This window comes from Cricetulus griseus, chromosome 2 (assembly GCF_003668045.3).
Source record: "Cricetulus griseus strain 17A/GY chromosome 2, alternate assembly CriGri-PICRH-1.0, whole genome shotgun sequence".
NCBI classification, from domain to species: Eukaryota; Metazoa; Chordata; class Mammalia; order Rodentia; family Cricetidae; genus Cricetulus; species Cricetulus griseus.
In genome coordinates this window covers 330,423,266-330,437,425 of record NC_048595.1, presented here as the reverse complement: position 1 = coordinate 330,437,425, position 14,160 = coordinate 330,423,266, and the positions used below count along the sequence as shown (strand labels likewise).

The window sequence follows — 14,160 nt, the reverse complement described above, 5'->3', positions numbered from 1 at the left end:
CTTTATGTCAGAAGAGGACATCAGATCCCACTATAGATGGTTGTGAGCCATCATGTGGTTGCTGGGAATTAAACTTAAGACCTCTGGAATAGCAGCCAGTGCTCATATCCTCTGAGCCATCTCTCCAACCCTTCTTAGGAGATTCTTACACTCTAGAAGAATGGTATCATTTCCTCTGAAGACATCCTATAATTTGAAGCTATACATCTTAAACCTTAAAAATGGCTACAAGGGCCAGGTGTTGGTGACACATGCCTTTAATCCCAGCACTTGGGAGGCAGAGGCAGGCGGATCTCTGTGAGTTTGAGGCCAGCCTGGTCTCCAGAGTGAGTGCCAGGATAGGCTCCAAAGCTACATAGAGAAACCCTGTCTCAAAAAACAAACAAAACAAACAAAAAGGCTACTAAGTACATGAATATAGTGATATACAAGACAGTAGGTCACATTTTTAAAGATGTCAAGGGAGGATCTCTGGGATCAATATCTATACTTATGGCCCAGGATTTTTTTTCTTCCTGAACCTGCTTGAGTTTCCATGAGACCAACTTGGAAGTACCGGATATTTACCATATTCAGCCTTTTGGTTAGATTCTGGAACCCATCTGATACCTTCTCATTTGCATTCCCCATCCGAGGTGTTTAGGTTTAGTTTCTAACTTTCTCTTCATGGACATAGCTTCATGCGTCACTTGCAGAATTGTGCCCTTCTTATCTGAGATTCAGTTCTTACATGTTCTGGTAATGTGAGCAAGAGACCATAGAAAATCCAAATCACATGCTTAAGTGTTAGTATCAGGCCTAACATGTCATGATGACTATATTAAAGAAATAAATTTTTGATTAAAATTGTGTGCATTTGGCATATATCCTACAGACATTATCTCTGAATGCTCAAGCAATACAAATAACTATAGGTATAAAACATCACATAAAATGTACAGTAAGAAATGGTCAAATGGTGCTAGAATAATCAGGGCTATGTCCAAGCTGAGCTCTCTCTGTAAAAACATCAGAATGAACCCCATGTGGTTGCCCAAATTGTCCTCTTCCTCAGCAACATCTTCCTCAGCAACTTTTCACCAGGGAATTTGGTGATTAATAATACCCAGAGTGTGGTTGTGGCTTGACCAAATCTCCTTGCTATAGCTACCATTTTTCTTTCATGGTGCTATCAAGGCTCATTCTCAAGCCTAGCCTGCTTTTCAGTTCAATATGTCCTCATGCCACTGTCCCCAACTTATTTTGCTGTCAGCATTATAATTTATTGTTTCTTCTGCTCATTAGTTCAGCTGGCTGCCATTTGCTGACTAAACCACATCAACACTTACATATCATCCCTGGAGAACGTTGGCTCTGAGTGGAGATTTCCTCTGCTTTTGTTTTTCTTCATTCTTTTTTGGGATCTTAGAGAGCTAGATCATTGTATGACCTAAACCCCAGAAATTCTAAGTTCTTGTTTTCCAACTCATAAGCCATCTATTCCTTACTTTACAATGGAATTCTGGTTGTCTAATTCATATAACTTCAAACCTTATAATTGTTTGAAAAGTTCTAAGCCAAATTGAAGTGCTACCTTCCCCCCCCCAACCTATTGATTGTTAGGACTATATCTATTGATTTGCAAGGTTCTGTTTAAATATCTATTCATATGGTACATATCCAGGACTTAAATCCTGGCTGTATTTCTTTAAGAGCTTGTATAATTGGGCACTTCCTTAATTTCTCTATGAGGATTCACTGTCAAATCCCCTCAGTGATGTGGCTGTAAGAGTTACATGTGCTCATCCAGGGGAGACATTTAGTGCAGTGGTACTTGCTGGAAGTTAGCTACTGTCACTGTTGGGCATTAGTAGTTCTACTAGTCTGTTCTGATTGCAGATGGAAGGGCTACTGTAGTAACATACATAGGTGCCAAATCTCAGAGGACATAAGATTTCCACCCATCTTTAGGGGACCAGGTGTATCCCAAAGGAGTGTATTTTACTACCCCCCCTTTACATTATTACTAAGTTATCACACCAAGAGCAGTTTTATTTTGAAATGTGGTCAATTCTAGTCAGCAACAAAATGAAGACCTTGTTGGGTATTGACTCCTTCCTGTCTGCCTTATTTGTCCCCTCAAGCATCTCCTTGCCAAGGGCCCTGCACAGTGGCCCAGTGAATATTGACTGCTACAACCCCCTTCTGTCAGTCATGAGCTTCCTCTTGTTCTTTCCAGTTCCACATATCCTGGACCTGTGGAGAGTCCTGGGACCAGCAGATGTGAATGGAGTGAGGAAGGTGCTATTGCTGTGGAAGGTGACCTCCTTTTGTCACACTTAACTCCCTGGTTAATAACTTTTGATGGTGGCACACACCTTTAACCCTAGCACTTAGGAGGCAGAAGCAGGTGTAGCTCTGTGAGTTCAAGGCCAGCCTGGTCTACAAAGTGAGTTCCAGGACAGCCAGGGCTTCAAAGAGAAACCCTGTCTCTAAAAACTGGAAGAAAAAAAAAAAACCAGAAAACCTTTGGTCTCTTCCCCTTCAAACACTGCGATTCTTGACAGTTTTGAGGAAGCTACCCTGCCTGCCCTGCCCTAGACTACAGTGTAAGATTTTTGCAGCCTCATCCTTATACCCAAGAAGAGCACTGGCTGGAGTCAGCTCACTGGGGCATCGTGTCATCTGATATTGCCAACACATTTGATAAGCATGTTCCTTTACGTACTAGAATAGTGTGGTGTGCAAAGGCCAAAGAGTGGTCACATGATCCTTTCTAGGGTGAAAACCTTGACCCCAGGGAAAAAGGAGAAGGTGATAAGTGATACAGGGAAGAGGGGAAAGGAGGAACTAATAAGAAATGCGGAGGGGAAGGAACAGAAAACAAGAGTGTAAAGGTAAACAGGAAAGGAAGGGCAGTTAGAAGAAAAGCTACAGGAAACAGAAAAGAAAAACGGGAGGTTGGTGGGAACAAGAAAAGATGAGGAGGAAAAAGCTGTTAGAACTCTAATATGTCTCCAGGGCTATCAGGAAGTCGTCTATTTGCTAAAGTTTGGCAACTTAAATCTTTTTAAATGGAGACATCACCCTGCCTTGGTGACATCGGAAACCAATTATTGCAGGGTTGACACTGCTTTGGTCCATCTCCTTGGGACACCCTTAGGTGGCAGAGGCATGGGCACAGGAAAGCACAGCCAGGAATGCTGGGAAATCTTTGATACTAATCTCAGATGCAGTGAAATGTGGTGAGAAATGACTGTTCTCACATCTTAGGGGAGTAAAGTGAACAATGATGCATACCCTTGCAAGGCCTTAGCTATACTGTGGTAGGTAGGAGTCAAGAGGCCAGTCTGGGAAGTGGCCAGACCTTCCTGCCTGCCTCATCCTCCCTCTTGCTAGAGGACTGGTCTTCTCAATGCCTCAGTAGGAGAGGTTTTCTAAGAATTCAACTTATTTAGCAAAGTCTGGTAGTAGAAAAGGTTTTGAGATTTTATGACTGTCTTGAAAAATCATTGACTTGTACACATATAACTCGTGAAGATGATAGGCTCCATGGTGGTCTAGCATTAAGGCTGTGGGCATGATTCCCAGCATTGAAAATGAACAGACAAATAAAACTCAGCAAAGTTATAAAATATGAGCTCATGTCAGCAAAGTATAAAGAGGAATGATAAGGTGTTGTCTTGAGAGACAACATTAGAGAGTTTCTAGCTGGTCTTTTATTGTTGTGGTCAATGAAAGGGAAGTTCCTGGACTGTGATAACGCTGGGTCAAAGTGAATTAAAACACTAGCTGACCACACATCCACTCATTCTGCTCCATGATGTTTGTAATAAGTACCAAAAAACTTGTAGTCCCCATAATTCCCAGGAAATATCCCATATGCTTACTCACAGGAAAATATCTGGTAAGTAGGTCTAAGTTCAAGACTAGAAATAAGAATTTGAGTCAGAGTTTCTGGGCTTGCACTTGGGCTTCCTGCTAAGGGGACTAGCAGGAAAGTCCTGAATATTTTGATCCCTTTAGCTGGATTACCTAGCTGGATGTTTGGTCCAGAACAGCTGTCTTCCCTCTGTAGAAGGGGAACTATGGGAGTAAAAGATAAAGGCATAGCTACCACACTCCCTTGACTTCTGAACTTGATTTTGGCCCAGAAGGGAACGCCTTCACTTTTTAGCATTTATGCCTCTTCCTGTGCATGCCAGAATGAAGGACAGAGAAGAAAGTAGACATGGATGCCTAGTTACCAGTTTGGATCCATGAAACTGAACTCATGTTAAGAGTTGATACCAAGGAACCATTTGGTAAATAATCTCTTCTGGCACTTGAAGGGTTGACATCACCACACAGCAAATATTTGTGTTGGAAAGGTAATGACCTGAACATAGCTTAGCATCTGATGGCTAACATGACATCGCTCTATTTATCACTGTCTTTGTGCCTTTTTCTCTTTCTGGTATTGGCAATCACCTTTTTGTTTCTTTGGATACAGAAGGCAAAAGGAGCCCCAGTCTTGGAGAGAACACTTGGCTATAACATACAGTACTTTCCAGAAAACAGCACCAACCTCACCGAGATAAACAATGTCACTAAGCAGCGGTATGAACTACTTCTGACGGGCCAGGCACACTGTGTGTCTGTGACTTCTTTTAATTCTCTTGGGAAGTCCCAAGAGGCCATCCTGAGGATCCCGGCTGTTCATGAGGAGAGTAAGTACCTCTTCCTCAAGTGTCTAGTTCTATCTAGTTGAAGAAGGAACAGTCTGTATCCTCCGGGTAGTTGTTCCCCTTGAATCAAATTGAGTAGTCAGAGCAACAAAGGCTCTTTAGGTTGTTGTGGGGAAACAGAATCTGCTGATAACTAACCAGCCCTTCCAGCCCAAAATACAGTTCCCTTGGAGCAAAGCCTGTGCTAAGAATTTAGAGTCGCACAGCACAGTGAGAGCCTAGGAGCTCTGCACACAGCTGTGGTTGGCACATAAAACAGTCATATTTGAGACCTATGTCCTCAGTGACTATGATCCTCTCCTGAACTCTCTTCTGTCCCAGCTATGGCTTGGTGCTCACTCTCCTGTTTTCTCTCATTTCTCTTTCCATTTGATGGTCCAGCTAGGAAAACTGCTTATATGTGTATACAGACTTGCCAGTAAGTTGCTTGGTAAAAATTTTTGAGACAAGATCTCACTCAGTAGCTGGCCTCTAACTTACAGACCACTCTGCTTCAGCCTCATGAGTGAAGGCATTGTTGATAACAGCCATCATGCCTGGCATCTACACTTTAGAAGAGTAGTTCTGAACATTTTACCTAACCCAGGCAAAGTGGCAAAGCCTTATTTTCTGTTTTGGAATAAAAAGCCTTGTTCAATTGGGTGTGAGAGAGCGAGCACTCTGCCACATGTGAGTATAGATTCGTGCATGGGTGTGTGTGTGTGTGTGTGTGTGTGTGTGTGTGTGTGTGTGTGTGTGTGTGTGTGTGTGTGTGTGTGTGTGTGTGTGTGTGTGTGTGTGTGTGTGTGTGTGTGTGTGTGTGAGAGAGAGAGAGAAGAGAGAGAGAGAGAGAGAGAGAGAGAGAGAGAGAGAGAGAGAGAGAGAGCATGCGCACATATGAGTGCATGAGTGCACACCACTGTGGAGGCCAGAGGTGGATGCTTTGCTCTATCACTCTCCACCTTATTTTGGGCATAGGCTGTCTCACTAAACACAGAGCTCACCGACTGACTAAATTGCCAGCGGGAAACTCCCTGTGGCCCTTCTGTCTTACTCCCTTGCTCTGAATGCAGAGCCTAACTTTTATGTGGGTACCCAGGATCCAAAACCAGCCCCTCACACTTGAGTAGCAAGCACCCATCAAGTGCTCCCTCTTTCCTCCCAACATTTTCCCCTTCAAGAGGATGCATACCCCATGAGGGCAGTAATTTTTTAAATAATATTTTTATTCTTGAGAATGTCCTATGATGTATTTGACCACATTCATCTCCTTTTCCTACCCCCTAGATCCACCCTCTCCCCTAAAACCTCCTCCCCCATAGAGTTTTCTTCTGTTTCTCCCTCCCCCCCAAGTCTAGTTTGTGTTGCCCAACTACTCCTGAGAGTGGCCCCAGAGGGCAGGGTTTTGTTTGTTCATTTGCCACATTTTGTTTCTTTTATAAAAAATATAATTTCTGACATGCCAAATAACATAGCAGCTGGCATAGACATCTAAGAACTGTTCTCTCTAATTGATACATCTTTTTGCTTAGCCCAGCCTGGTTCATGCATTTGTACAACTAGCTCTAGACTTTTCTGACTATTCTTCCCCCTTCTCTTCTTAAACCTGACCCACTTCTGCCTTCATTTGGTGTTGAGTAAGTGTTTAATAGTATTGAGACAGAGTTTCTCTGTATTGCTCTGGATGTCCTAGAACTCCCTCTGGAGATCAGGCAGCCTCTGCCTGCTGAGTGCTGGGATTAAAGGTGTGTACCACCATGCCCAGTTGGTCCTTCACATCTTTGTTCCAGTGTCTAGGAGTCTAGTGATGTTTCCAACAAATGATGTGTGATTGGAGTATGTATTCTTTATTAAATGGAAGTACTGCCAGAAGTAATTAACCTCAGTTCCCACCATGACTCCATAACAGGACACAGTAGAGAACAGGGGATGGAAGCATGGTCCGTGGACTCTAGCAGCCCTGGGTTCAAATATTTGCTCTTTCACAAGGTTTTATACAATTAGGCAAGCTGTATAACATCTTTAAGATGGGTGTAAACTGGATCTCTTTTAGAACACACCTCTCGCAATAAATAGGATATGTGAAGAACAAATGAGATCCTCCCCGGAAATGTCCAGTGCTGGTCATTACCATCTTCATTTGTGTTTTGACAGGGTTTCATGTAACTGGACTGTCCTCAAACTCACAAAGGAGAGGATGGCCTTGAGTTTCTGACACCTGTGTTCCTTCTTTTCAAGTGTACTACCAAACCAGGTTTATGCTGTGCCAAGGACTGAAACAGGGCTTCAATTGAGTTACATCTCCAGGCCTGTTGCCATTGTTCTCTCTGTATCTCTGTCTCATTTTCTCCCTCTCCAGTGCTGGGGATTAATAACAGGACCCTGTGGGTACTATACAGAAAATCTCTCTACCTCTGAGCCACTGGATTATAGCTCTAACCCACTATCCTCATTCTTAATAAAGTTCTGATTAATTACATTTCTATTAGATATGGATTATCAACTTAAAACTACTATAAAATGCACTTTAAAGTTATGCTAAATTCACTTGGGAGTTTAAAAAATTATATTGAAACTATTGCCTGTAATGGTCCTAGACAAGGTATTGGTCAAATCTGGCTTAACACATTTTTATTTTTTGCAAATGGAGTTTTTGAAATATTGCCATGTGCACTTCATATGTGATCTGTGGCTTCTTTGTCCAACAGTTGTGTAATAGGTAAATGTGAATTATGTAGCCTGTGAACACTAAAATGCTTACTGTCTGGCTCTTATAGGGGAAGTTTGCAGAATGTTGTCATAGACAAGTAGGAAAGCTTAAGTCATCAGTGACCCCTGACAATAGCGATATTTGGTACAGTGCACATGCATGTTAATGGAGACCAGGAAAAGATACTGTCCATCATACCTCTAGCTGCAATAATTTATCACAGAAAACTATGACTTCACAAAATTTTGCTTAATAAAATAAAATCACCTGTGATAGAGTTAATAAGAATTTGATGCTTAACTATCATTGAATTAATATGGTCATCATGTGTTGTACATTAGGCTATGTCAGGCATTGTGATAAGATGGTACAGGTTATCTTAGCCGTGAAATGACCCATGATGCAGATGTTGTTAGATCTATCTTCTACATGATGAAAAGATCCAGGAAGATTTTGTGCAAGATTTTTCTGGTGTGATTCCAGCAAGTCTACATGATGAAATTAGTAAACTGATGAAATTAGTGTTCATGGGGTGATTTTTGGGATTCTGGTCACAGATGCTGTATGAGCCAGGGTGGTTATTAGCCCCTGTGGGACCCATGTTCTCATCTTTAGAATAAATTATTGGCAGAGATAAAGCTTCAGGGTGCCTCTACTTGAATTTTATGTGCCTTTAGGCGCAGGCAGGAGGGGTCTGGTACTGGGTGTGGAAAAGCAAAGCTGCCTGTGGTAAGTTGGCCTGTGGGCAGTGGGACTGCATCAGGGAGAGTTGAGGATGACTCTGAGAATGTTGTTTGCTAGATCTGGGGTGGCTGTCTTCACATGGCTGTCTTCACATCTGTCTTAAGACATCAGTGATGCTCGAAGTCCATTGTCTTCCCTGCTTTCAGGGCTGATTTATCTTCCTCTTACTCTTGAGTGTTTCTATCGGGAGTAGGTGGATCAAGGTGCTCTTGATGAGCAAGAAGGAGCTGGCAATCAGCCTTCATTCCATAGGATGACTTAGAAACTTGTCTCTCAGCACTCCCTAACGAGCCAGGCCTCCCCTCTTGCATGATCCACTCATAGTTTCCGAACTCCTTCCCATGTCTCCTCCTCAGCCTCACACCTGGCACCTTAGACCTGGCTCTCCTGCTCTTTCTGAGTTCCAGGATTGGTGAGCAGGAAGAGTGTGAGGTTTGGAAGCCATGCTCATTCATCTCCAGGGCAGGATGCCTTGCCAACTCACTTGTTAACAAAATGCCTTCAGGAGACCAGAGAGGAAGTGGAAGACAGACTAATTATGCCAAGGGACTACCTTACTCTCTTACCACCAACTGGGCTGCTTAAAACAACAGGAACACATTGTCCCGTGGTTCTGGAGGCTAGGGGTATAAAAGGCAAGTTGTGAACTAGACCATGCTACCCCAGAGCCCCTAGAGATGGACACTCCTTTATCTTTTCTGCTTCTTATGTCCCTAGGCTCTGGCTTGGGGCAGCTCCAATTTCCCTTCCTCCTTCTCTTCCTTCCTTCCTTCCTTCCTTCCTTCCTTCCTTCCTTCCTTCCTTCCTTCCTTCCTCTCTCCCTTCCTTCCTCTCTCCCTCCCTTCCTTTCTTCCCTCCCTCTCTTTTATATGTGTTTTTGTGCATGTTAATTTATGTACACATGTGGAAGCCAGACACAGACATCTTCTTTAATTGCTCTCCACTTTATTTTTTAAGATTGTGTGTGTGTGTGTGTGTGTGTGTGTGTGTTAAAACAGGGTCTCTCTGTCACCTTGGCTATATTGAAATGTTATGTAGACCAAGCAGGCCTCGAAGAAGATCCTCCTGCCTCTGTCTCCCAAGTGCTGGCATTAAAGGCACACACCACCACACCCTTCTAGATTTATTTTTATTATTTTTAATTATGTGTATATGTGTGTGCCTGTATGTGGGTATGCACATGTGAGTGGAGGTGCCCATGGAGGCCAGAGGCATCGGATCCCCCTAGAGCTGAAGTTTCAAGCACTTGTGAACACTCAATGTGGGTGCTGGGAACCCAACTCCAGTCTTCTGCAAGAGTGACATGTTCTCTTTACTGCTCAGCCATCCCAGCAGTGAAGAGACAGGTTCAATCACTGATCTTGGAGCTCCCCAACTTGGCTAGGCCAGCTAAGCAGATAGCTTCAGGGATTCTCCTGTCTCTGGGGAAGGGATTCTCCTGTCTGTTTCTGTCTCCCCAGGTATTAGGGATCAAACTCAGTTTGCCATGCTTATTTCTTAAGCCCTTCACTGATTGAGCCATCTTCCCAGCCTTGCCCTCCCCTAACTCTCCCTTTCCCATAAGGACATCAGTTAACGATGGATTCAGGGCCTACCATCCACATCATATCCCATTTCCACATAAAGTCATTTTCTGCATCGCTGGGGATGTCATTTTGGAGGATACTCATTGACTCATAACGGATGTGGGCAGGGAAAGGCAGGTGAAGGTAGGGGAAATCAGGGAGGCAGGAGGAGGTGGGAAGGTGGAGGAGGCAGGGGAGGAGAAGCAGAAGTCCTGTGGAAGAGGGAGGTGGCAGTGATGTCCAGGCTTTGTGCTTCTCACTCTGGCTCTGCCCCTGCCTCAGCTTCACACCCTCAAGCTTTACTTTTCTGAGAGCAACCCTTACATGTAGACAAATTACTTGACTTACTGGAAATTGGAATCTCAAATACAGAACCAGTTTGGGAAAGGAACCGCATGAGCTTTTAGAGACTAGAATAGGTTTCCACTCCTGCTGGGTGAGGTTTTGGCTTGCTGAGAATGCATGGGGCATAAGGCCTTTCAGGTTCTAGCTCTCTAGTGAGGTCTATTTCTAGAAACTGCTTAGTTTGGGGGGAGGCAAAAGCAGATTAAGAAGTCATTTAATCATCAGAGTTATTTGGTAAAGAAAAGGAAAAAGGATGTAAAAAACGGTAAACGCTACATGGAGATCTTGCAGTGTGGCAGGGACAGGATGCCAGGGTGGCAGCTGTGAATTCATCCTTTCCTCTCTCTTCAGCCATCCAGTGCATCGAAAGCATGCAGGCCTACCTTGCTGAGCCCCTGCTGGTGCTGGAGTGGGAGAGCTCCATTCCAGAGGTGGACACTTGGATGGTGGAGTGGCTCCCAGAAACCACGGAGTCAAAGTTCTCTGCCCTTTCCTGGGAATCCGTGTCTCAGGTCACAAACTGGACCATAGAGCAAGGTATGACTTCCTTGGTGCGGGATTTGGTTTCATTTAAATCAGCTTTTAAATTCTTTTTAAAAGCTGTAAATAGGAAGACAGCCCTGGGGAAGTTGAGTTATTGCCATGGTTCTTATCATTTCCCAGGCAAAGCTGGCACAGAAGTAAACACAATCTTATCCACACCTGTTAATGGAGAAACAGGAAATAAGGATGTTCATTAGCCACCCTGTCAGTGCTAATCATGATTTAACATAGCAAAGGAAGGCTTTTTGAAATAATGTTTTAATTGCGTCTGATAATTTCATGTGAACATACAATGCATTTTGCCCAATCTATCCTAACTCTTCCTTCTGACTCCTCCCAGATCCACTCCCCACTTCCTTCACCCCTCCCAACTTCCTGTTCCTCTCTTTTTTTCCTTTTATTTTTTTAATAACCCACTGAGTCTAATTAGTGCTGCCCATATAGACATGCATTAGACAGAGGTTGACCTACTGGGAGGTGGGGGACATGCCCTTAAAGAAAGCTAACGCTCCCTTGGCTGTCAGCCAAGAACTGTCCATAATGGTGCCTCAGCTAGGGGTGGGTCTCATGGGCTCCTCCCCTCTTCACGATGGAAATGCTGACTGGTGTGATCTTGTGTAAGTAGCCACAGCTGCTGTGAGTTCATGAATGTACTTACCTGAGGAGAGTCCCGATTATCCTGGCGTGACACCAGACTTAGAGTACCATTTATCCAACCTCAGAACTCCATTCTATTTAAGAGTTAGGCTCCTTCCTCAGTGATTGACAGAGTAAATAGGATTTTATTTCAAGAAAGTCCTTTCCCCATGTAAGATATAAGTCAGTCTTTGCCTTTGAAGTCTCGACACTCCAGCTGTTTCCCAGGAAATCTACTAGCCAGGCATGGTGGTTTGTAGCTACAATCCCAGCCCTCTGGAGGAGGCTGATGCAAGTGGAGGATCTTGAATTTAAGGCTAGCCTGAGCTGTATCATGAGAATTTGTCTCCAAAAACAAGCAAAAAGCCTTGTGAAGGAACACAAGCAGGTAGAGGATCTTGAATTTGTTAGCCTGGGCTATATCATGAGAGTTTGTCTCCAAAAACAAGCAAAAAGCCTTATGAAGGAACTCAAGCAGGTAGAGGAGCTAGAATTAGGTATATAGAGTACATGCTGTTGTCAGAGGGCTAAATTTCATTCAACATATGCCTGAATCATATGATGAAGTCAGTAATGGAGAGGAACGACTGGTTTTTCTCCTGATCATGATGGAGCTATAATTTTATTAGAATTGTCCTCTGTTTAGTTAGTTTGGAACAGTTTAGAACAAAAGTAGACATTAGAGACCATCTTACCTAGAAAACAGACTGTCTTCTAACAGGTCCTAGGTCACAGCTCAGTCCTTCATTTTCTCTATTCTGCTATTATGTGTACTTATGCAGCTCTTGTTCTCTCTCTCCATCCCACCCCCCTCACCTCAAGAGAAATTACAGCCTTCCATATGCTATAATATATCAGTGTATCCAGTGTTGGGACAACAAGTGGGACAGCCATATACAGTCCAAGCTTATGCCAAAGAAGAAGGTATGTGTGGACCAATCTTGTCGGGACGTGGGGAGGGTCAGGTTTCTATAATTTCATTTACTGGGTTGTCTTAAAGTCCATTTCTACAATACCTTAATCTTCACCTTCAACTGTGTGTGTTTGACACACTTGGGCCCAGGTTATAGAGTCTAGATTTCAAAGGTGGGTAGATATAAAGAGTTCAACAAATCCAGTCACTTTGCACTTTACAAATGGGAAATGGGACTTCTCAGAGGTGAAACTCCTTGCCTAATGTCACAACAAAACATCAATTAGAGCTGTAATTAAAGTTAACATTAATTAAGATCAGTTCAGAAAGCCTACCAAGTTCATCATACACATGTTAAAAATGATTCTCTATGTGTGCATGTGTATACGTGCATATTGGTCATGTGCATCTTGGTGCATATGTCTGGAGGCCAGATGTCAGTCTCACTTATTCCTTAGGAGCCATCCACCTGTTTTATTTTTTAAGGATGTCTCTCGGGGATCTGGGGCTTGCCTATTAGTCTAGGCTGACTGTCCAGCAGTCCCCAGAGATCTGCCTGACCCACCTCTTCAGCTCTAATAGTATAAGCATAGGTCACCATGGCCAGCTTTGTACATGGACCTCATGCTTGCATGGCAGTCTTGCAGCTGCTTCCCAAATGACTTTTATGAAACAATGAGCATGGACTCATGATACATTACTCAGACTTTATTTCATTTTTTTGAAATTAACATCTTCTAGATTCAACAACTGGAAACGATCTCTTTCTGAATAAAGTTTGACCAAGGAGGTTAGTCTTCAGCTGATCATAGCTAAGCTTTACAGATAGGAATGCGATCTGGGTGCTAATTGGAATGGGGGATCTATAAAAAAAGCACATTTTCTTGGGGTTTTGAAATTCCTTGTCTTACATAAGATGCCTGACTGAAAACAAAACTAAAACAATCTCTACAACTGCCCCCTCCCATTCAACCACCTTATCCTACCCCCAGCATTATGGGTCTTGTTGAACAATGGTAGCAACTCTGGGGCAAGGGTGGTTCTTCCAGGATGTGATTCAGCCTTGGTTTTCCATATCCCTGTCCTCTGAAGTTCCAGTAAGAGGTCCTGAGACCAGGGTGGAGAACATCGGTTTGAAGACAGCCACAATCGTATGGCAAGAGATTCCCAAGAATATTAGAAATGGATTTATCAACAGCTACACTGTATTTTACCAAGCTGAAGGTGGAAAAGAATTCTGTAAGTGTGCTCAAGTTCAGCAAAATCAATTGACCCCTCCCCCCCAGATGATGTGACTAGATCTGACACAGCGGTGGCTTCCAGGGCTGTGACCTGTATGTAGCCTTACACAAATACTTAGCCTCTTTGTACCTCTCTGAAAGTAGAGTCAAGAGCACCACCTCATGAGTTGAAAAAGTTTAAAGGAGAATGTAGGCAAGAGTCCTGAAGAGGGATGGGCGGTGTCGAAGTGATTTCTCCTGCTCCATCATGAAATGGTTTGACCCAACCCCTCAGACTTTGATGACCTTTATTTCTGGCAGGATCTGCCCAACTTAAAGAGTGGGTTCATATGTGAGGACAGACCTTGTTGGGTGGTACTTGCCTTGCTGCATAGCTCTTTAAGCATAAGTTCTACTGCCCACTGCCCTGGATACTTTCTTTATTCTTGAGTCCACAGCATCTCCTGACACCATAAGCTCTGGGCTATGCTTGGATTCCCATTTAGGCTAAATTTGATTTTGTTATGGTAGAGCATACATAATGTAAACTTTAGTACTAAACATTTTAAGGTCTTAACATTTACCATATTGTGTAGCCATCACCTTCCCTCTGTATTCTCTGTATTCTCTAATCGGTCGATTCCTACTCCCCTCCTTCCACAGCTGCTGGTAACTGCCAGACTGTGTCCATTGATTGTCTATTCAGATTATTTCAAAGTTGTGATCAGGGCTGAGGGGGCAGCTTATTCATGCTAAATAAGTCCAAGCCCTTATTTAGCATGCACAAGGCTTTGAGTTC

At 43.4% G+C, this 14,160-nt stretch overlaps 1 protein-coding gene across 3 annotated transcripts in view; it reads left to right on the top strand.

The window, feature by feature from the left end:
• Window positions 1-14,160, top strand: part of Il31ra (interleukin 31 receptor A) — a 46,617-nt gene that overhangs the window by 23,435 nt on the left and 9,022 nt on the right. For all 3 annotated transcript variants that reach the window (XM_027401474.2, XM_027401473.2, XM_027401475.2), the window contains 5 exons: window positions 2,219-2,298; window positions 4,472-4,688; window positions 10,401-10,586; window positions 12,051-12,152; window positions 13,234-13,380. In XM_027401474.2, coding sequence (XP_027257275.1) covers window positions 2,219-2,298; window positions 4,472-4,688; window positions 10,401-10,586; window positions 12,051-12,152; window positions 13,234-13,380 — 732 coding nt within the window. The remainder of the gene's footprint in view (window positions 1-2,218; window positions 2,299-4,471; window positions 4,689-10,400; window positions 10,587-12,050; window positions 12,153-13,233; window positions 13,381-14,160) is intronic.